Source organism: Pteropus medius, unplaced genomic scaffold (assembly GCF_902729225.1).
Source record: "Pteropus medius unplaced genomic scaffold, Ma_sr-lr_union100, whole genome shotgun sequence".
Classification (NCBI taxonomy): Eukaryota; Metazoa; Chordata; class Mammalia; order Chiroptera; family Pteropodidae; genus Pteropus; species Pteropus medius.
This window is the reverse complement of record NW_024351730.1, coordinates 6,277,258-6,300,575: the sequence shown is the minus strand read 5'-3', so window position 1 is coordinate 6,300,575 and position 23,318 is coordinate 6,277,258. Positions and strand designations below refer to the sequence as shown.

At 38.5% G+C, this 23,318-nt stretch overlaps 1 protein-coding gene across 2 annotated transcripts in view; it reads right to left on the bottom strand.

The window, feature by feature from the left end:
- ATP10D (ATPase phospholipid transporting 10D (putative)) overlaps positions 1-23,318 on the bottom strand; it is a 106,733-nt gene that overhangs the window by 22,620 nt on the left and 60,795 nt on the right. For both annotated transcript variants that reach the window (XM_039845138.1, XM_039845139.1), the window contains 7 exons: positions 17,971-18,209; positions 11,293-11,481; positions 8,925-9,534; positions 8,186-8,292; positions 7,287-7,413; positions 5,503-5,687; positions 1,896-2,202 (listed from right to left, as the gene is read on the bottom strand). In XM_039845138.1, the coding sequence (XP_039701072.1) occupies positions 1,896-2,202; positions 5,503-5,687; positions 7,287-7,413; positions 8,186-8,292; positions 8,925-9,534; positions 11,293-11,481; positions 17,971-18,209 (1,764 nt within the window). The remainder of the gene's footprint in view (positions 1-1,895; positions 2,203-5,502; positions 5,688-7,286; positions 7,414-8,185; positions 8,293-8,924; positions 9,535-11,292; positions 11,482-17,970; positions 18,210-23,318) is intronic.

The window sequence follows — 23,318 nt, the reverse complement described above, 5'->3', positions numbered from 1 at the left end:
AACTGACCCAGGCCTGGATAATTAGCATTGTCTGTTAACTGGCCTCAGTGATTGGTTCAGAGGTGAGTACAAGACTCAACTTAACTGATATAATTGATACGTCCAGGGGGTCTAGCTTCCAGAATATCTGGATCTAGGGGCTTGGACAATTCATTCATTTATATGTTCATTCAATAAAATAGTTGAATAAAATTCCACCCAAATCCTGATATTTTACTCCAGCAACTTGAAAAAAGTACTATTTTTTCACTCAGGTTGTAAATAAGACAGGATCTAAACCTGGGAATTTTCAGAGGCCATATCGGCATCCTGAGGGGAAGAAGCTACCTGAGACTGAAAACAATCCCAGTGAAAGCAAAGTCTGGAACAGAAGGCTAGGTCCTCATCTTGCTACTCTCTAAACATTGAAGTGTCTCAGAGCTTAATCCTATACTGCTTCTCTTCTCCGTTTATACTCATTTTTTGGTGATCTCATCTAATTTCAAGGCTTTAAATATCATCACTAGACTTAACAATTCCAAAATTTATATTTTTAGCCAATTCCTCATTGCTAAATTCCAGACTATATATCCAGCTGCCTACCTGACATCACTACTAGACATCTAATGGACTTCTCAAACTTAACATATGCAAAATCCAACTCCCGACTCCATTTTAGTAAAAAGCAGCTCCATTCTTTCTGTTCTTAGAAACAAAACCTTGTTGTCCCTCTTACTTCCTTCTATCATATAGCATATAAAATTCAGCAGCAAATGTCACCAGCTTTTTCTTCAAACCATATCCGTGACTACATCTACTACCTCTTCTCTTTCCATGTGGGCTCAAACCACCATAGTCTCATGCCTAAATTATTTCGATAGACTCCACTGTTCTCCTCTCTCATGTCCTTGCACCCCAATAGTTACTCTCAACACAGCAGCCAATGTGATCCTTTTAAACTTAAGGCAGATTGTGTCCTTCCTCTGCTCTAAGTCCTCCAATGACTCCCTAACTCTTCAGATAAAAGCCAAAAATTTATAATGGCCTCCAGGAATCTACATGATCTGGCAGCCTGCCACCTCTCTGCCCTTCACTAACCTGCAGAAAACTCTTCCATTCACTCTTTGGCCTCAAACACACCAAGCACAGTCCAGGACCTTCACTTTCACCGTCTTCTCTGCCACGAATGTTCTCCGCCACAGACCTCCCGTGGCGCCTCATCATTTCCTTCGAGTCTGTCCTCCCACACAAGCTCATCAGTGAGAGCTTCTCGGAAAAACATTTAAAATAGCAGCTCCTTTTTCCTCCTCTAATGCTTTACATCCCCCCAGCTCCACTTTATTTTTTCAATTGCATTTTAACTATCTGATATTTTATATTTTTATGCCTTTTTTGTTTTGTTTCATTTTTCATTTCATTTGTTCACTATATATGTTCCTCCTAGATTTAAGTTCCTTAAGAAAAGGTGCTTTGTCAGTTTTATATACTCTTCTATTTCCATTGTCTAGAAAAATGCTTGGCGCATGGAAGACACTCAATGAATATTTGTTGAATGGATAAATGAATTGTTCATGTCTCTGAATTAAACTTTCCTGAAGGCAGAACTCCTAGACTTTTCAGTTCTATGATTTAGTTTATTACCCTCCTCAACCCAGTTGATTTTGGGTTCTAACATGTAACCCGGAGTCTTGACTATTATATTGTTTTCCATGTCACATCCCTACCACCTGGTTCATAGGAGGTGGTGAAACAGGTGATGAAGAGAAAGGGGAAGGCAGTAGGGAGATGGAGAGAAAGAAGAAAAAGAGGGAAAACAGGGAAGGAAAAAGCCAGCTGGCCAGAGGGGTAAACAGATATACAGAAGGAAGAACAGACAGAAAGTGAGAAGCATGGGGCTGAGTTCTATCCCCACTCACCAATGGCCAAGGTCATCACCCGGAGATGGTTGCGTACCAATTTTACCACCTCACTTTTCTGCAGCGGTGTGGCTCGGCAGCAGACCACAGCTTGACAACAAGCAGTCAGCTCTAGAAACTGCCTTTGCAGACTGTCCTGCAGTGCGAACTCCAGGGTCTTCCCAGTGATAATGAGTCCAGCCCGTAGCCCTGAGTCCTGGGAGGCAGGAGGCTGGTATAAATCCTCACTTAATGATGCCTGCTCTGTAGAGGGTGGATTCTTCTTAAGTTCTTTCAAAATTGTGCCCATCAGCATCTCACAGGCATCCTTGAAACAAGGGGCAAAGACAGTTAGCCTTGGGGCTCTTTGGTGGCCACATCCTGCTAAATTTGTCACTGTCATTCTTTAGCAATTGCTGCATCAAGGCAACCCTAGGTAGCACATAAGAAATTACTTTCTGAAGACCTCACAACTGTCCTATAAAGACTTCTGCGCATATGTGGGGATCGGTGAAATTTACCTTCTCAAACAGTGAATCTCAAGAGCCCTTTGGTCTTATTCTGGCAGTTACTCTCTTCTTGACTTTAGACAAATTATGTAACCTCTCTGAGCCTACATGTTCTCATCTGAAAAATGCAAATGCCTACATCATAACACTGTTGTAAGGAATAAGTAAAATAATACATGCGAAGCTCCTAGTGATAGCAGAATTTAAAACAGTAATTATTGTTTTTATCTTCTTTTTGATTCAATACATTCACTCATTCATTCATTAAATATTTATTAAGTATTTATAGACTTATTCTGGTCAGGATGTTCTTAGTGGTTGATGCCTGACACATTTAACTGGTGTACATCCCTCCACCCTCCTCACCCTACACTAGTTAGGAAGTTCTTTAAAGGCAGATATTACTTTTAATTTACTTTTGAAGCCTTCACAGTACCTAAAAGAAGGCCATATCAAGCACTCAATAAGTATTCACTGAATGAAATCTACTCAAGAAGACCAACAATAACTTATCCAGAAATTATTGTCAGATGACTACCAAGAACAGAGCCAAGCAAAATCTAGGTGCTGTACCTTTATGTTCAGATGCTAAGCCTGAAATAGTTTATTCATGCAAGAGCCCCTCACTCAGACGTCATTTACTCTTATTTCAAATGCTGTTTTATCAAGCATTTGTCAACTAGCAACAAAATAAGACAGGTAAGGAAGTAGTAGATAGGAATATGTAGGCATGACATAACAAAGACTTAATAACCACTTAAACTAGAAACAGATTCAACTTGAACATGGAGCTGCCTGGCACCTGTGCCTTTGGAATGAACCTGATCCCAACACTACAAACACAGTTTTCGTAGCCTTCACATGCTCATTATGCACAGAACACAGTCTAAGCGGATGTCCTCCAAAATTTGAACATAAATTTTCTATAGTTTTATGATTCTAGACTGATTACATAGATGTTTTTATCCTCTTATTTGCATATGTATGTGTTTAGCTGTATAAATTAACTACTTTCATTACAGAAGTATACATGTATATACATGCACGTAGTTGATCTTCGTTATTTGTGGGTTCTATATTTGTGATTTCGCCTACTTGCTGAAATTTATCTGTAATCCTACAATCAATATTCATGGTACTTTTGCAATCATTTGTGAACATGTACAAAAATTTTGAGTCAAGAGACGTCTATTTTTCCAGCCAAAGCTGAACAAGGTAATGTGCCTTCTTATGTCTGCTCCCATATGTAAACAATGTCCTTTCCACTGTCTGTTTGGTGACACATTTTTCACGTTTTTGTGCTTTTTGTGGGTGATTTCACTGTTTAAAATGGCCCCCAAGCGTATCTACTGTTCCCATGGACAAGAAAGCTATGATGTGCCTTATGGAGAAAGTATGTGTATGAGATAAAGCTTTGTTCAGGCCTGAATTATAGTGATGTTGGTTGTCAGTTCAGTGTTGATGAACCACATTTACTATAATTCGATTTGCAAATTTAGGAACAAACGTTGAAGGAAATTTGTAAAGGTGAGGTACTATACTATAGAAACGAGCAGACATTCCATTAGTTGCCCGGTGGCCCACTTAGAATGTCACAGAGGCAATTCCTTCACTAAATGACAAGCTGGGCTCCATGATCTTCAATTCCTTTCTTAATTCTTAGCATCTCCTGTAGGGTGGGGAGTAGGAAGAAGAGAAAATAATACCAGTGACTGAGCCCCTACTATGTGCCCAGCACTTTGTTTGCATAGACTTGAGTCATCGCAAACTACACTACGTTCACAATGTTCTGTTAGTTACCTAGAAAATCCACATGGTTAGAATAGCTATTGACAGCAAAATAAAAATACATCTTTTGTACTTAGAACAGTCCACTGTGGATACTCTGTAAATATTTCTTGAATTAGTAGTGTTAAATGCTTTTACTACCAATCGTGTATTTATAAATAAATTTCACAATCATAAAGATTTTACTGCTTGCAAAAATGTCATACTCAAAACTGAACACCAAGAATTGATTACTTTTCCTTTTTAATGTTCATTAAACTACTTGCATCTGCTAGTATCACATTAATTTATATTCTCTCATTTAATGCCTATAACACCCTATGAAATAGGCATTACTCTCACATTATAGGCAAAAAAAAAAAAAAAAGGCTCAGGAAGGTAACTCCCTAAGATACACATCTGGTCACTGGCAGGCCAAACATTTAAAGCCGGGTCTTACGAGCTTTAGGGCACATCCAATTTAGTGACTAAAATGACTAAGCATTTTCTTGTGTTCAGCCCCTGGGTGGTATGAGGAGCTGGCTGGTGGCTATGGTTATAGGTCCCCAGGCCACTGCCAAGGAGAACTCACTCTGTGCTGAATAAGGAAAAAATTCTTTCCTCAAAATGTACGATCTAGTTGGGTACCAATAGACCTGATCATAAAAACAAAGCTAACCAGACACGGTAGCCCGTGACAAAAGCTCAAGATGTGATCCAGATGAGAAGCTCCAGAGGATTTCTGAGAGGCCAACTGTCGTGACAGAATGAATGTAGCTAAGTCTGACTACTGAGGAAGGAGTGAGGAAGGTCTTCCAAGCTAATTAAAAAAATATGCGTAAATGTTAGACTATTACTATATTAGGAATCTTCTGAAAATAATAAAATGCCTGTTTAACTGATTAGAACATTTGTGTTAGAGACTGGGGCGGGGGGAATGGGTGTTGAGAAAAATAGGCTGGGTCCAAGCCTCTTACGTTCTCCTTAAAAAAAAAAATTTTTTTTCCCTTTCCCTTAAACACTACAAATTTTTGATATTTTCAGGAGCACTATCTAAGAATTACCAGTAGAGGGTATGATTACCCTGAGAGTCTATTTTTAGAATTACATAAAAATATTAATTCACCTGGTTCCAACAGAAATCATCACTTCCCTTCAATCTGAAAGGTTTCTCCAAGCTTTTAGAAGAACTATGATACCCTCGCAAGTACAAGCTAGGCTGCTAGATAGAATAAATAATTATCAAGGGACTAATGGCTATTAGTTTATCTTTCTCCTTACCTATATCAAATCAAAAATGCTCTACTGGCCTTGAAAAAACAAAAAGACTGGTGTAATCTCACTATACATACTTTACTTTGGGTATTGAGGATAAAGAGCTTGTCATCTGGCTCCAGTAGTTTGCACGCATAAGCTATGTTGACAGCTGTCTCCTGCTTGTCACCCGTCAGCATCCAGATCTTGATGCCGGCTTTGTGAAGGGCTTCTATAGACTCAGGGACCCCCTCCTGCAGACGGTCTTCAATGCCAGTAGCACCTAAAAAATAACCAAAGTGCAATACAGCTTCTAAGAAACAAAAGCCAGCTGAAGCTCACCTAGGCTATAATCGAATCATATCTGTTAGCCAAGCAATCCTTCTCTAGTAGCTTCCAAGGATCCAAAGGAAGTGTGAAGACCCAGACCAACATCATACATGAGGTAATATTTGGGAAGGAAACCTTAGGAATCAATGTGTTTATCAAACTCACTTGTTCTTCTTTTGGCTAGCTTTCTTCTCAGTAAATTGAAGGGGGTGGGGTGTTTCAGTTGCTTATATAATGTGCTCTATGATTTTATAATTCTGTGATACTCTCAACAGTAAGGGCAGGATTTTAAAGAATGCTCTCGTCAGTGAGACATAAATTTTTAATGATCTTTCATAGTGAACTCAATGATTCCCTTTTCTGAAATAATTGGGGCCAGATAAGTTTTGGAATTCAAAAGTTTTGCAGACTTGAAAAAGGTAACATGGTACCTATGTCCTATTTTGTAATATCTGATAATTAAGTATATTAACATTTCTGTAGTAAAAGATATAAATGTTCACACTAATTAGGATAATAAAGGCTTCCAATAGTCATATCAAATCAGGCCTGATTTTGCTGCCAAACAACTTTTGGCAATTGGCCCACAGAGCATTTTAGAGTTTGAAATTTCAGATGAGAAAACGTGGACCCTTGGTACCTGCACTGTCACAGAGAAAAGACTTAGCGGTGGGCATCATCACTCCATTGGCTAGGTACTAGGTGAGGTCATTGGTTTTCTGTGAACCAGAGGAATCGGGCTCAGATTCTGGTCCCTTGGTGTGTTAGTGCTTCCATTAGAAACTAGAGTTCCAGACCCTATGGCAGTGGTTCTCAACTCTGGCTGCCACTTAGAATTATTTGGGGAGCTTTTAAAAATTCAAACATACAAGCCACACAACAGACCAATTGAATCAGAATCCCTGGAAATGGGATTTTTTAAAGTGCTCTGGATGATTTCAAGATACAACTCAGTCTAAGACAAGAGATGTAAGTCGTGCAACCTTTAGTTGAAATCGGAAAGTAAGAGAGAGAAATATATTTCCTTAGTCCATTTGCAGGTACAGAATAAAGAACACGGGCCTACAGCCAGGTAGACCTGACTGAGTTTCTTCCTAGCTTTGTAAGTTACTAGCATGTGACTCTGAACAAGTCATTGAACTGCTCTGTGCCCCAAGCATCTTCCAAATAAAGTGAAGATTTGTTGTGCAGATTCAAAAAGACAACATATATTAAGTAACTTATCTAGTGCCTGGTGAGAAACTTTAGCTTTCTTCTCTTGAACCTGGATATTTATTTGACTTTGTACTGCATGTTTAGTGTTGTGTTTTTAAATGACCTTCTTAAGAATGATCAACCCAATCCCACCACAAATGAAGTCTAGTTCACTGCTCTGGGAAACAGAATGGAAAGGATTAGAAGCTGGGTAGGAATCAGACTGGACAGGATAGGCAGAATCACATATATCTATTAGATTAAAGTGGGAAAAAAAAGCACTGGTGACTAACTTATTTAGAGATGTCGAGTGTTTTTCAAAATTCTCCATTCAGAAAATACAACACAGTCTATTTACCAAGTAAAGTTAGTTTGTTCTCCAACCGCATGGCAGATTCAAGTAATAATTCTTCCCTGTTGTCAATGCTGGTTTCAGCTAAAAAATGATTCCTCAGCCATTCTGCATATTCAGTGTCACTCATGACCTATGGAGTGAAAAAAAGAGCTAAGAGGCAGGCCATATCAAGGGGGAGATATCAAGCCATCAATTTGTTTTAGGTATTCCTTTCTCTGGGCACACTCATGACAGGTCTTTATCCTCACATGCCTGGTCACAAGCTTCCTGAATTCTGTGACCAGACTAGTGTAACACTGATGATGGATGGGCCCTATAGCTCAGTATCTCCAGGAAATTCTAGGCACCATATATGACGAAAGTGGGTTAATTATACCAGAAAATATGCAGTTGGGAGAAGTCTCCACTTAGTTAAATTCGGGGTGATTCTAATGCTGTGGTTGAGAAAGTGGTATCAGAATTGTTCAGGCTGAGGTATTTTGTAGGCAGCAGCACCTCTGATATCTTTTGATGGTTGGTTTATGAGGTTACTCATTTGTAAAAGTAAAAAGAGAGAGGGGGCCACACTGGGGTGTGGCAAAAAAACTCTTGCTCCAAATAAAAACTAAGGTCATTTCCTGGAGAAAGAACCAATGATACATTTTCCTTTGTCTTCAGGTTGCCACAGAGGGATAAATCTATGTATGTCAGTTCTTATAAAGCAGAATGTAGTACAGGGGGTGAGGCACTTTCTACCTGTTCACACATAGTTGTAAGGATGGAGAGTGCAATATCAAAAGAGACCCTCTGCCTTTTCAGTGAAATGATCCTGCTCCTGATAAAAATGTAGCCCAATAGATGTCAGATTCCCTTAAATCAAATTACCTTGTGGGTAAGAATGAGTAGGGTGCTAGCAGCCTTACCTTCTTTGCTATACATAAAGTGCGTAGGCCTTGTTTGGCATAGTCATCCAAGTGTTCCTGGGTTTTCTCCCTTATTATCATTTGTTGTTTTTCCTGACTTGCTCCATCTAAAATAATTAACAAAACACAAGTGTTCCCACCAGTCTACCCAATTACAGACATATTTTTTTAAAAACAATGATAGCTTAACCCACAACGAACAAAAGGCCTTTAGGTTTTAAAACCCAAATGTGCATTTATAAAAGGGACTCTCAGAATAAAACTTTCCCTGTTCCTTTCTCTCTGGGGAGAGAAAAAGACCAAGAACTAAATACAACACCATATCCACACCATCCGCAATAAGAGTAACTTATAATAACATTAGCAGTCATTCATGGAACACTTACCATTTGCTGGGCACTGGGTAAAGGCTGTACATGTGTTATATATGGTATGACATTAAATGTTTGAGGAACCTATAAAGAAGGTACTATAATTCCCATTTACTGAAGACTTAGGCAAAGAACAGTTAGGTAACTTCATTAAGACATAGCTAATGGCAGAGGCTGGATTTGAACCCAAGTCTGGGTCACCCCAAAACTTATATGCTTTCTCACCAAATCCTAAGCAGTTTCCCTCGCTCCACCAAGTGTGAGTGACTCCCACATATCTGGCTTGTTTGCTTTCATAAAACCATCGAGAGTGGTCTTTTAATCTGAGCCCTTCATACCACTACCCTCTCAGTTCTGTACGAACCTACCTGGGGAAACCATGGAAAGCAATTCCATAATAACAGAATCAGCACCCTTGGTATACACCACGACTTGGTTGGAAAGGGGGTGCCGGACCACAACAGACATTCTTTTTCTTATTGAGTCGAAGGGCAGGATGTGTAGGAGTTGAAATGTTAAGGGTCCCAAAGCAGCGAAGTCCACCACGACCTGCTCTGGTGTCCGGGACTGTAAAGTGCATTGGTAAGCCCTGGCAGCATATACCAAAGCCGCTTCATCTGGGCTCTCAGCCTCATAACACAGGTTAGCGGCCAGCGGCTGTCCAGGGAGGGAATCTGCCTTGCCATTTGTGACGCCTGCATCACCGTTTTGTTTCTCTGTTTCTGTCGGGCAAGCTGAGTTACCAGAACCTTGTTGGCTCTCTCCTGTCTGTGAGACCTCTTCCTCCACAGGTGAAGCCAGTTTAATTCGACTGAAGAGAGAGAGTCTGCTCACAAAGGTGTTGGGGACCCCAGAAGATGGCTCTTTCCCACCGGCAAGAGATGGTGAACTTGATCTTCGGACAGATAATCGCTGGAAGAGGTTTTTAATCTCTTCCAAAGACTTAGTGGGCATTCCACTCAGTGAAGAGAGTCTAATCTATGAAAGAATTTGGGAAGGTCTCATTAATACAATCAAAAACCATTTATAACAACTTTGAAGTCAAACTGGGAAAAAATTAGATATGAAGAGTTACACTCTCTTAAATAGCTAGCAGACTGCTTCATACTTAAACTGCCTTAGAAAACATTAATAAAAATAAAGATAGCCATAATGAAAAATATGTGCTAATGTTGATGGCATTACAAATTACAACCATTTAGGAAGATATTTGACAACTGATAGTGAAAGACATAAAATGCTAATATTGTTAGCAGTGCACGTACTTGTGGCAATTTTTCCTCATGAACTAATTTAAAATATAGAAAATCCATAATCTTCATTATATATATCCTGGCAATAACAATTTAAAAATTATAAGCAAATTAAATAATCAATAGCATATTAGATTATGAAGACCAATTAATTGGATACTAAAATTTTCTCATTCAGAAATGCCCAAAGAATTTTTCCCTAAAGATTATTAATTTTATGATAGTTTGAGGAACTCAGGATGGTCGATTTTCAAACTTACTAGCAACACAGAAATGAAAAGCACAGCTCAATCACAGATGAGCTTTCTGTATTCCACGTGAATTCTGATTAGTTCTTTATTCACTGCCTATCAATTCCTAGAAATATGAAACTTAGGCTCTTACATGTCTACAGAGATTTTATTTTAGGCCATAAAATATTATATTCTTTGGGGACAAGGCATCAATATTTCTTAAGCAGAAAACACCAAAAAATGCCTACTTTGGAAATAGATGTGCATGAAAAAGTATTATATTGGGAGAAAACAACACCTAGCGATTTATTCTCTAATTACATAATTGCTTTTCAAAGGGAAACTTTCTAGTTGAAACCTTATAGAAATGTAGTTTCTGATCAAATGAAAGCTTAATTAGAAATAAGTTATTTTTATGTTAAAGCTGACCACCTCTGAAATTGCCAAAAGAAAAATGATCTAATGGAAAATTAAAATTTAATTGGATTGTGCTGCAAAGTGGATTTTAAGTGAATGTGTGCAAGAGGGGAGGTAGTTATACACAAGAAAGCCAGCACAGCAAGAGGTGAATCACCAATCTTCACATCAAGTTTTTCTTTTTAATTGAAAATTAATTTTCCCTACATTTTAAGCTACAAGTAGACTTTAGTGGAAATTGCGGAAACTGGTTATGTTACAGATGTATGGGATTTTACATTGATTGAGTTAAAACTAACCCAACTGGTACCTGAAAAAGGGACATTATCATTAACTATGATCATTAATCTAATACTTTATATTTTGCTTGATGTAGCACATATGCTGTTGGAAGTCTCCAAAGTCTCAAAGAAAGCTTCTATTTGGTAAGAAAACTAAGCAAAATGAACAACCACATTCCACAAGTACCACTTTTCATCAGCTACCCTCCCAGAGGCAAAATAGCGTAACAGCACTGAGCCACACTTTTTGGGTTCAAATCCCACTTCCCCCACAAACCCTTCTGTGACCCTGGGCAAGTTACTTACCCTCAACTGTAAAATAGGAAATAGTACCTAACTCATGAGGTTGTTGAGGATATTAAACATGCTAATAGCAGTAAATCACTTAGAACATTTTAAGTGCAGAGTACAGATAAAATGCTGTATAAATGTTAAGCTGCTATTATTAGCTGCTATTATTATTAACAATTATTATCCATATAATAAGACCAGTACATTTAAATCCAAAGTTCTCTTCTGGAAAGTGATTTCTGTTTGTATTAGAGACCTTACCTTCTGTCGTGGTTGGTTAGGGGCGGAAACCACCACTGTGTTGCAAATTGCCAACGCAATGAAGAAGTCGATAATGTACAAGGTCTCCAGTGGAGGATCTGGGATGGTCTCATCTAGGGAGGTAAAGAACTGAGGTGTAATCTGATTAAATTTGTCCAAAAGCCTGGTGTCTGGTACCACATCTGTTTCCTGGAGATCCAATAAGACAAAGTGTTGTTATAAAAAGTATCTAAATATGACAGTTTTAAATCTACATGAAAAGTAGCTTTTATAATCAGAATCTATGAAGCATGAGACAGTAAACTTTATTATTCTAAAAAAGATTCATGAGAAGTGAGAATAGAAAAATAAAAGACAAAAAAAATGGAAAATCCAGAATGTACAATATTAATGGAGACTGCCTTGACTATTAAACTAAGCAGGAGAAAGGAATAATGCCTTTCACCAAAATCTAGTTGGATGAGTGTTTTCATATTTTGAAATACACAGTACCACAGCTATGTTTTATTGCATCTAGGATTCTACCTTGGGTGCAGATTCATCCAACAGCAACTGATTAGTTATCAAGTCTTTTTTAAAGTGAGGGTATTATTCATACCATGTTATTTTAACAAAATATTTTATGGCTCAAGTCACTGCTATTGTTAAAAACTAACCTTTTCCAAAGTAAAAATTACTAAGACCAGGTTACCAGATTTATCAGCATTTCCTAGTAATATTCTATAAGACATTAATGAGGGTTCCTTGAAGAAATTTTTAATATCCAGTATATTTGGCAGCTCTGCCCTATGCCCTCCTCTTAGAGATTCTTTGTATAAAATAGATCAAGAGATTCTGTTATTAAAATAATACCCTATTTTGTTTAACACCATGCTTCTTACACTTGCTAAAGAGTATTTTAACAAAAAAAATAATGTTATAGTAGAAATCTCTTTATAATCTAGTAACATATAGTCAACTGCTTAAAAGTTTTTCATATGAGTCAAAAGAGGGACTTCAAATCAAATTTTCACAAAAAATGCCATTGTATTCTAGAAGAGATTTGGATGCAGTTGGCTGATAAAGCATACTGAATGCAGGAAAGCCAGGAGAGGTAATTTAGAAAAAAAAGTAAAATAGGGAGATGTGCGTTATTAGACTCAGGACAGTGGCTTCTATTTTATGCTTAGGAGTTTGGTGAGAATTAGCACAGGCTTAATAAGAGTACAGGCTGGAAATCATATGGGTTTGGGTTCAGGTCTTAGACTCACTGCATACTAGCTAATGGCCTCAGGCAGCTTAACCCTCTAAGCTTCATTTTTCTCTTCCAAATAATGAATGGTAACTATTACACCTACCTCACAGGGTGTCTATATAAAGTAAATGAGACAATGGGTAGGTTGAGACCAGCACAACAGGAACCCAAATAATGTAATGTTTCTTTTCCTTCTCAAATGACCCACTTACTCTCAGGCAGGTTACGAGGTTCACAATGGATTTTAAAGGTTCAAGTTATCTGCTGTTACAAAACACTCTTAAATTTCTATCTAAATACATAGATATCTACTGTCCCATAATATTTGACATAGCAAAATTTGAACCTTATAGTTTGAAAGAGTTCATGAATGAGTTGGCCACATTGCCGCATGAGTCTCAAACTAGTAACACTGAGCTGGTGCCTGTGCTAGGCCCTCAGTACTCAGAGAACCACCTTTTCCTCAAAGTCAGTAAAAGAAAGTCTGAGAGACTTCTCAATGCTCAGTCAACCAAGGGGTACCTGGGAAACCTGTTGCTTGGAATTTATCAAGGCCCAGTGCTTATGTGACTCGATGGGTTGGAACAATATATGCAGAGGCATCCTTCTCAGAATGTTTATACATATTAAGCAAACAACAAAAAGTCTCATACTGAAATAAGTTTAAGAAATGTTTAAATTAAACGAGTTTCTTTACTGTAGCACTTCTCAGAGTTTAATGGGTACTAGGACTCTCTGAGAAGAGGCTAGTATGAGCATGCTTCTCAAATTTATTTGTTAGAGATGTTTGTTCTATGGAACACGTTTGGGATTGAGAGAACTTAGAAGCTAAATGTGATCTCATTGTACCAATGAGCTCCATACTGACTGATTCTGGTTTCAGAACATAAAGACTACTGCATTCTGAAGTCAATCTAAGACTAATGAAAGGTTTGTAACTTTGTCTTTGTGAAAAATGCTATTGACATAAGTCAATCTGATATGTCATTTGAGGAATTTAATGACTGCATGACTGAGAGCTTGTGCTGTGACCATGAGAATAAAAAGAGATACTAAAGCTGGTCAAAGCTGGGGCCCTGGTCAGCAAATCTGTGTTTACAGAAAGTACTGTCAAATTAAGATGAGGAAAATCTAGAAACTCAAGATCCTTAAAAGCATCAGAAAACAATATATAAATGAAGAGCCCAGAAAAAGATTTAAGGAAAACTCCATATCAAAATGAAGAATGGAGCATTCTTCCACTTTCATTGGTCTCTCTAAAATAAGTTAATCCCTAATGGCTGAGATATTTAGTTGCTGACTTGAGAATGTATAGAACTATCGCATGCAATTTCTTTGTATACGACTGTATCTATAGGCATTTTTCCTGAGATCCAAATCTTCCTGAGAGCCTGCACTAAAAAAAAATTGAACTTTGCTCTTTCTTCTGTGATGGACAATTTCCTCTTCTCTGAACTTCTACTACCCCGAGAACCAGGCGCACACTACCTAGCTTTAAATGACTCCATGCACATGTACATCTCTCCCCATAGGGTCTGTATGTTCCTTTAAAGGAAGGACTGTATCTTATTGATCTTTGGATTCCTAACTTAGTACCTGGCACTTGGATAAGCAAGAAAAATTTACTGTTGTCCGTTACCTACCAAACACTTGCTGATTTTACATTTCACAAAGAAAGGAGTAGATAACCAGACTAAAAATATGTTACTCTTTAGAAAAGAAACACATAAACCTCTCCTATTTGGACTCAAATAGACATTTTTTTTTTTTTTGATGCAGAGAAAAGTTACACTCCTAATTAGAGAACACAGGGCATGATGTGGATAGCTTCCAAAAATTTACATGGTTTCATGATGGGAATATAATATCTTTGCTTTAATTTTATAAAACAACTATTTAAAATTTTAGATTTGCCCCCAGGATTCATATTATGCTTTCCTACCAGGTTGCAGATTTCACGCTCAGGTTACTCACACCCCACCCCATATAAATCCAAATTAAACAAGAAAACATCTGCCAAGATTCCTCTTTACCTTCTATATGGTATTTGCTGAAACTTTTAGGTGGCCTTAATATATAGTGAATGTTAAGACTGTTTTAAAACTGAGAATGACAGGAACTGACTTAGTTTATGCAAAACCTAAAACATCCAGAGTTTAGTAATGGTCAAAGATACTCTACATGGGAAATTAAGTTGGCCAAGCAGCTCTGATACTGCCCCCTACTCCTCCTCTAGTTCCACCTATACCCGCGGTTTTTATTTAATTTTCCACTGCCACTCCCACTCCAGTTTTAGGAACTCACCACTCTACCTTTACAACTTTGGCTTAAGTATGGACACAAATGCTTTCTTCCGTTTCCCTCACATTCCTAAATATCACAGACCTGAAGGAAAAAGACAAAGGCCAATAACCACACACAGCCAATTCCTTTTCCAGACCATGGTTTTCCACAGTCCTGTGATTCTGAGCCTTTGCATGCACCACATGCTGTCTGTCCCAAGTGCCTTTCCTTCCCCTTCTACTCTGTAAACCCCTACTTAGTAGTTCAATCTTAACTCAACTTTTACCTTTTGGACAGCCTTTTTGATCCCTCCTCATCTCTTTAGAGATGATCACTCCCTTCTATATGCCCTCACTATACTTTGCATTAACAAGTATTACTGCATCTTGAACATGGCATTATATTTATTTACTTATATGTCTGCCCCTCCTCTACCCAGAATGAACTTGAAGGATGGAGTTTGGCTTATTTATTTTATATCCCAGTGTCTAGTATTATGCCACTGTCTCCCATTAACCCATTAATTAATTTATCCCATAAATATTTATGGTTGAGCTCTGGTGTCAAGCACTCCTCAAGGAAAGCGGTGTGCACACGATGGACAGGATCTTGGCTTGCATGGAACTCACACTCTAGTTGGGGGAGACAGTGGATCGAAAATACTAAGCTATAAACAAATAAGATGCTTCTAGATTGAGACAAAGAGAGATGGGGAGGTGAATAGAAAGTACTTTGGATTGAGTGGTAGGGAAGTTTACTGAGGAGGTGACATCTGAACTGAGACCTCAATAACGGGAAGAAAACATAATACAAAGATCAAAGAGAATAGCAATCCAGATAGAATGAACTGCATGCTTGTTAAATGAAATCCTCCAGAGAATTAAAGAAGCATAAAAACACTGGCTTAGAAAGTAAAGGTTTCCATTTCTAAAATAGGTAACATGAACCCATGGCTCATGGGCCTCAGTGCCTTTATAATGCCCAAAGGCTAGCACATTTTTGCCAGTGCTTTGCCTAAGATCTTCTCTCTGGCTTGCAACCTCCTCTGCTCCCTGCCTCCCCATCGATGAAAGGTGCCATCTTACAATCTCCCACTTCCAGACATCATGGCTCTCAGTGTGTTCTCAAGCTGGTGTTCTTAGCTTGAGCTCCATGGATGGGCATTTGGAATCACATGCAAAATTTTTACAGATGTTAATTTTTAAGGCCAAAGATGTATAGCTTTCTGAAAATAATCTCCAAAAAGGGTAAAATCAACTTGTCTAGATCAATACTGAGAGATGATCTCATGTTTCAAGAAAGACCTAATTATCCTATAGAAGGGTGTGGCATTGAAAACACAACACAAAACCACCATACCAGAGCACCTAAATAACAGAATGACATGTGTCACTGGATGGAATATAGGGTGCATGAAAACAAAATGGACTGAATGGGAAGGCTGAGACTGTTATGCAGCTTCATTTAACAACCTTCAAAAATGCTCTGAGAATGAGACACTGAGATGTTAAGAATTCAGGATGAGTAAGTCTTTGCTCTCAAGGAGCTAATGGTTTATGTCAGAAACAGAAATAAGGGTAATGTAATAAGGACCAAGGGAAGGAAGGAATGTGTGCATAGAACTCAGAAGCAGAGAAGAGCTCGGGAAGTCTTCATAAGAGGTTATTTAAGGTAGTTTTTAAAGGAATAAGTATTTTATCAGATTTGGTAGGGAGAGGAAGGTTGTAAGGGGAGAATACATTTTAGAAAGGGTAAATGGTATAGATAAAAACAAAGATTTCAAACTAAGAAATAATCCTTTGCTCCAAGAAGAGAGTGAGCCTGGATCAGGAAACCAAGCAGGGTATGGCACACTCCTGCTTGGCCGCTAATACCCTGCTACTTCCACTAAATGTGAGTCAACCTATGGTTAACAAGGTGGGTGGAAAATATAAAAAACCAGTAGAGGGATAGGTAAAAAAGATAAAAGAGAAGAAAATATTTATTGCTGATATAGCCTGAAAATGAGTTAGAAGAGCTTGTGTATGTATTCTTTCTTTTTTTTTTTTCAAAAGTTGGAGAAAAGTTAAGTCTAAATGTTTGGAATAGCCTGACATATGGCAAAGATACATAACGAGTTTTATATCCTTAGTGCCACAGAAATGAACTAAATGAGTTGTACTGAAATGATCACCCTCATTGCTGCAATTTTTTGTTGGTAACTTTGAAAAGAGCCAGATTTCTCTTAAGGCTTTCATAGGACTAATGAGACCACTGGGGTCTACTCAGATCATGTCTCCACTATGAAAACCATATAATAGATTCAATGGAGAAGTACAAAGTTTCCCTAAAGCTGATTCATTCTTGTTAGGCCACCTACTTTAGAGATCACCGACCAGTTACCAGTCTCATGGCTGAGGAAACCTCATCTTGGTAAAACATAAGTTAATAAAATATGGAAGGCAGAAAGAGAGTTGAAATTTTATTGAAGTAATTTTATAACACATGTTTTTGATTTTCTAGTTCTTTCGATTTCTAATTCTTTCATACAAGTATCTTTCCTTTCACCCATCTTCCACATGATCCTCTATGTTTTTCTGCAGTAAAATGGGTTTGTCAATGGCTATCACTAGACAGTTCCAAAAACTTCCCTCTGGGACTTAGGTACATACCCTGTTTAGCTTAAAAATGGAAATATTAAAAAATGCCCTTCTGAGATATAGAAATGGGGATGAGGACACAGATTTGGTGAAATTTGGGAGGAGATTACAGAAAATAAAAAGGCCTTGGATGGTACCAAAAGGCTTTTGAATTTCCCTATCATTTAGACATATTTACCTGTCACAAAATAACTGGTAAGGTTTGCTGGTTCTGAGAGTGAGCCATGGTCCTTAAACCAAGGTAACCTCTTCAGGCTCAGACATGATTGGTCTTGATAGGAAATACTGTGGGGTATTTTTTCCCCTCAGAAATTATATACTACTTCTCAACACTGCATTATCCCCCAAATTAGGAAGTTGCAATATTGTTTTTTATATTTCTAATTATGTGTGTAGCAATCACACTGAACTGCAATTACGTAGTCTCTTTTCAGGTAGAGGCTGGCTCTATTATAATTACAAGGATGTTCTTTTATTATCCATCATGGATGTCCAAGATTCAAGTCACGCATTTACACTTACAATGGGGCTACTGAAAGCAGCCTGTCTGGAATGAGGCACTTCACTGGCTCCTTCTCCACTTCCTAGAGCGGAACAGCTCCCAGCAAGATGATTCGAAGGTTTACTTTCCAAAGGCCCATTATGAACTGTCCTGCAGCTGGGGGCTCTCAGTTTTGCCATATTGCTGAGGGAGCCACTGGGAGTGTCTGCAAGATCCTCATCTTCAGCGACGGCTTCTTGATAGGACTCTAACCTCTTGGCTGAAGGATAAAAATCACACTGGGTCATTACCTGAGAAGAACCATTTGCAAGTTGAATGTGTCAGGCCTTTACTTAAACAGCTTTTCCATGTCTCCTCCCTGGCCTCCAAACTCCCTTCCCCCAATATCCTTAGTTAATGAACTTACCTCACTGAGAAAAGTAGAAGCAGTCAGATAGGAATTCCCTTCTTTTCTCATCATCAAATCTACCAATCTCTCTATGTCTGTATCCAAAACTCTCTGTCTTCCCTCCTACTACTATAAAGTTCCAAACACCGAACCTTCCACTTTTGATCTGCATCCCATCCCTCTGGCCTTCAAAAACACTTCATCACCATTATAATTCTCCCTCTTTCACTATACCCATCTCTCCTCAAACAATCTCATGGCTTTCTGTCTGTGTCTCTCCGCTGACACTGCTCTTGTTAAGGCTGCCAATGAGCGCCATGTGACCAAATCCAGGGATCGCGTCTGCCCATATAGCTCCTGACAGTATTTAAGAGTTGACTATTTTCTCTTTAAAATGGCTCTTGGTTTCTCTGATACCATGCATACCTGTTTTAACTCCTGCTTTAATGGCTATTCTTTCTTAGTTTCTGCTGCTGTTTTCTCTTCTCCTCAGCCCTTAAATATTGGGCTGCTGCAGGAATTCTTTCCCTTCTCCACCTATATTACTCTTCCTTGGTGATGTCGCCTGGTCCCATCTTTGAAATATCATCTCTGTGCACATGACCTCCAAATCTATACCTTCAACTCTGACCTCTAATTGGAATCCAGACTCATATATCCAACTCTCCACTTGATACTTCCAGTTGGAAGTCTAGAGGGCTCAAGCAGATATCACTCACTTCCCTCAAGTCTCTTACCATGACCCTTTGTTAGTGAAGGCTTCCCAGATCTAACCACACTATGTATTATAAATGCTCTGCCAGCACTTACCATCTATAAACTATATATCTTATTTGCTTTTATTTTTTTAATATAAACTCTGAAAGGGCAGATAATTTTGTCTGTTTTGTTAATATAATATTCCCAGAGCCCAAAGCAGTTGATACTCAATAAATACTTGTTAAATAAATAATAGAAACTTTAAATTCAACACGGAGAAACGAGAACTCTCCCTCCCTTCTCCCTCAAAATTACTCTTTCTCTGGTCTTCCCCACCTTTGTAAATGGTACCTATTTATCTAATTGCTTATGCCCAAAACCTAGGATTCTCCCTGATTCCTTTCTTCTTCTCCAGCCCCCTGTATTCAAAGCATCACCAAGAGCTGTCCATTATTTATCCAAAATATATCCCAAATATCTTGACTTCTCTTCATCTCTATTACCTTAGTCCAAGCCATCATCATCTCTCAACTGGACTAGTGCAAAAGCCTTATAACTGGTCCCCTTGCCCTCAGCAACCCATTCATCTCACAGCAGCTAGAGTGATCTTCCTGAAAGAGAAAGCAGATCAGATCCCTCTCTGCATGAAACTCTCCAGTGAATTCACAATTCACTAAGAATAAAATCTGAACACCTTTTCTTGGGTTATATAACTCAAAATGATCTGACTTCTAATTTTTATTGCCTCTTCTTCTTCCTCTCCTCCACTAATCCAGCCTCACAGCCTTCTTTACTTTGAAAATTGCCAAGCTTATTTCAGCCTATACCAGCTGCTCCCTCTGGTTGGAAGGCTTTTGCCCATAAACTTCAAGATTATGTAATTCAGATTTAGGCTCTAATATCTCTCTTAGAAAGGCCTTGCCCAACCATCCAATCTAAAAAAGCCTTCAAATCATTCTATATCATATTAACCCATTTTAATTCTCTGCAAAGCACTTTTCACTATTTAATATTTTTTCTTGACTTAAAAATTAATTTATTTGTGACTAATAGAAGCTCTGTGGGAATAGGGGCCTTAATTGTCTTGTTTATCATTATGTCCAGTATCAGGAATAAAGAGTAACTAATCAAGAAACACGGGCTTGTTGAATTACTAGTTGTCTGTATGCTTAGTCCCTGGAACAAATTTCTAAGTTGCAGGGTTTTAAAACATAAAATAATATTGTCAGATGTGTTTAGTTCAATTACTTATGTGTAAGAGGTTATTTCCAAGCAGCAATATTCCTTATGGAAATATCTCCTAGGCAACGTTTTTGCTAGAAAAGCCTGAAAGGTTAACCTGTTTTCATTCCAGAGAAAATAATACATCTCAGAATTAATAATGTCTCCGCAGAATTAAGTTCTCAGGAGAAATGGTCCATACTGTTACCCTCTTCAGCATTCAGTGTGTGAGAGTATGTGAGTGTGTGTGTGTGTGTGTGGTGTGTGTGTGTGCACACACGGACTTGTTTTTAGACCATTACAAAAAAGACACCAAAGCTCTGGACATATATGTTAGAGAGGTGTTCACAGGCAAAACAGCACCTTCTAGAAGTAGTGCAATATTCGATGGCTCACAAACAGGAATCTTATCAATGACAGTTCAGTCATGACAGCAAGATTCTCAGCCACTTGGTATCTTTCCTGCATGAGGGCCCACAGAAGAGAAGTACTGGCTGGGAAGGAGTATGTATGTTCAGTGGTGCCTCTTAAATGTTACAAATACAAAATTTTAAATGCTACAAATACAAAATACAATGCAGTGCTTCCCACCATGTATTTTATGAAACATTACTATTGCAAAATGCTTCTTGGAAATTGGGATCTATGGTCAAATGATTTTAGGAAATACTAACCTCACAAATGGGCACAGAGATTAGGCTACAGCGATGTTCACTGCTGCACTTTTTACCACAGCAAATGACTGTTGACAACCTAAACTAATGGTGGAGTAGTTACATAAATTACAGCAATTCTTACATGCAACATAGCGTAACCACCAGAAGAATAAAATGAGAATGGAAAGAGCATCATAAAGTTTTAAGAAAAATGGGTATAAAAGTAAAAGCATACTATGATGCCACTTTTGTTTTAAAAACATACATTGATGTGTACATGAGAAAAACATGAAAAGAAATACACTAAAATGTTAACAGTGGTCCATTCTGTTTGGTGAGGGTTATTGATGACTTTAAAATTTCCCTCTTTCTGGGGAAAAAAATGGTGCAGATGATAGAGGCTCTGTTCATCCCTCTGGCGACCAAATCAAAGTTGTGATGGAAACAAGGAGCAGCAGCAAAGAAAAATTGCTTCGGATCTAGATGAACAAGCTATACAACTAGGGAGAAATCAAAGAGAGCACTCTCCAACGGCAGAAGGTAGGACGGGGCGAGGACACAGGGCGACCTGATCTAGAGCAGCTGAGTGAGACAGAGGCTGCAGCAGTGGCAGAAGCCTCTTAAAGGGGCCGTGTCTGTGAGTGGATTTTTGCGATGACAGACCTGCCAGTTCGGCTGCATGTAGGGGGCACCAGGGACTTACAGGGAGATATTGTCGGACTGAAGGTCAAGGCGAGACCCATCTGGTACAGAAGTGCCAGCGGTATCCATTGTTCCCTGTTGAGCCCTCCCCGCTACCAATGAGCAGACACAGCAACGCCATAGCTGTGATGTCATCAAACTGGATAACAGAGAAACTCCACCCAGAGGATCCCTGAAACTCTGCCTCCCCCAACTCATGGCCCCACCCAAGCTACATCCAGGTATATCCTAAGCGAGTCAGGTGCTCCTTGCCTAGACTCACATTGGAGGCAGCTGGCCTCGATTTCTGGTGCAGCCTTTTGAGGCAATCCACAGATACTGTGAATTGCTTGCTGAATCTTAACAAGTGGCCCCCGATGGGTAGAGGCTTGGGCTAAATTTGGCCTGCAGCTGAACCCCTCTAAGGACTGTGCAACTGAACACCTACTTCACAAATCCACACTAATAAGACCGGGAGACTTAGGAGCTTTGCTTAGTACATAGAAATAGACACAGAAAGGCAGCCAAATAGGGAAGACAAAGAAGCAGAAACCATATGACAGAACAGAACAGAGATCCAGATATAATGGAGTCAAGTAATTTAACAGATGCAGAGTTCAAAACATTGGTTATAAAGATGCTCAATGAACTTTTGGGAAATGTAGAGAACTCCAACAAAGAGATAAAAGTGGAGATGGAGATTATAAGAGGGAACCAGTATGAAACGGAGAAAATATTATCCGAGATGAGAAGTATATTAAATGGAATAAACAAAGGAATAAACGAAGTGAATAAAAAAGAGGATCACATGCCCTCTCTAGAGGACAGGAAAGCCAATCAGGGCACTCAAACAGAATGGCAAGAAAAAAGAGGCCAAGACTATAAAGATGATTTAAGGAGGATATGGGACACTATTAAGGCTCCAAATATTCGTCTCATTGGCATAAATGAAGAAAATCAAAATGCTGAACAGTTGTTTGAAGAAATAATGATGGAAAACTTCCCTAACCTGGTGAAGGAAATGGACATAAAACAGAGAATTCCAAAAATCAGGCATCTCAAGAGGCCTATACCAAGACACATCATAATTTAAGTGCCGAAGGTTAAACATAAAGAAAAAATTTTAAGAGCAGCAAGAGGAAAACAAATAATTACATATAAGGGACACCTATACGACTGGCAGCTGATTTCTCAAGAGACTATGCAAGACAGAAGAGCTTGGCAAAAAATATTTGACAGAACGAAGACCCAGGATATACAACCAAGGATAATTTATCCTGCAAAACTATCATTTTGAGTTCAAGGATAGATATAGAGCTTCCCAGACAAAAATAAACTAAAGGAATTTATCACCACCAAGCCAAAATTATAGGAAACGTTAGTGGGACTTCTTTAAGAAGAAAAAAACATGTATCAAAAACAGGAATAAAGAATGGTAACAACTACATTCCTATCAATAAGTACCTTAAATGGAAAAGAAGTTAAGTGCTCCAACCAAGGACTAGAGTGGCTAAAAGGATAAGAAAACAAGACCCCTACATAGGAAAAGGAAGAGAATAGAAAAAGATATTGCTGTGATGGACCTAGAAGGTATTTAGTCAAAGAAAGATAAACACTATATGATTTCACATACATGCGGAATTTAAGGAATAAAAAGAACAAACTAATCAAAAACAGACTCACAAATGTAGTGGACAATTTGGTGACGGACAGAGGGAAGGGG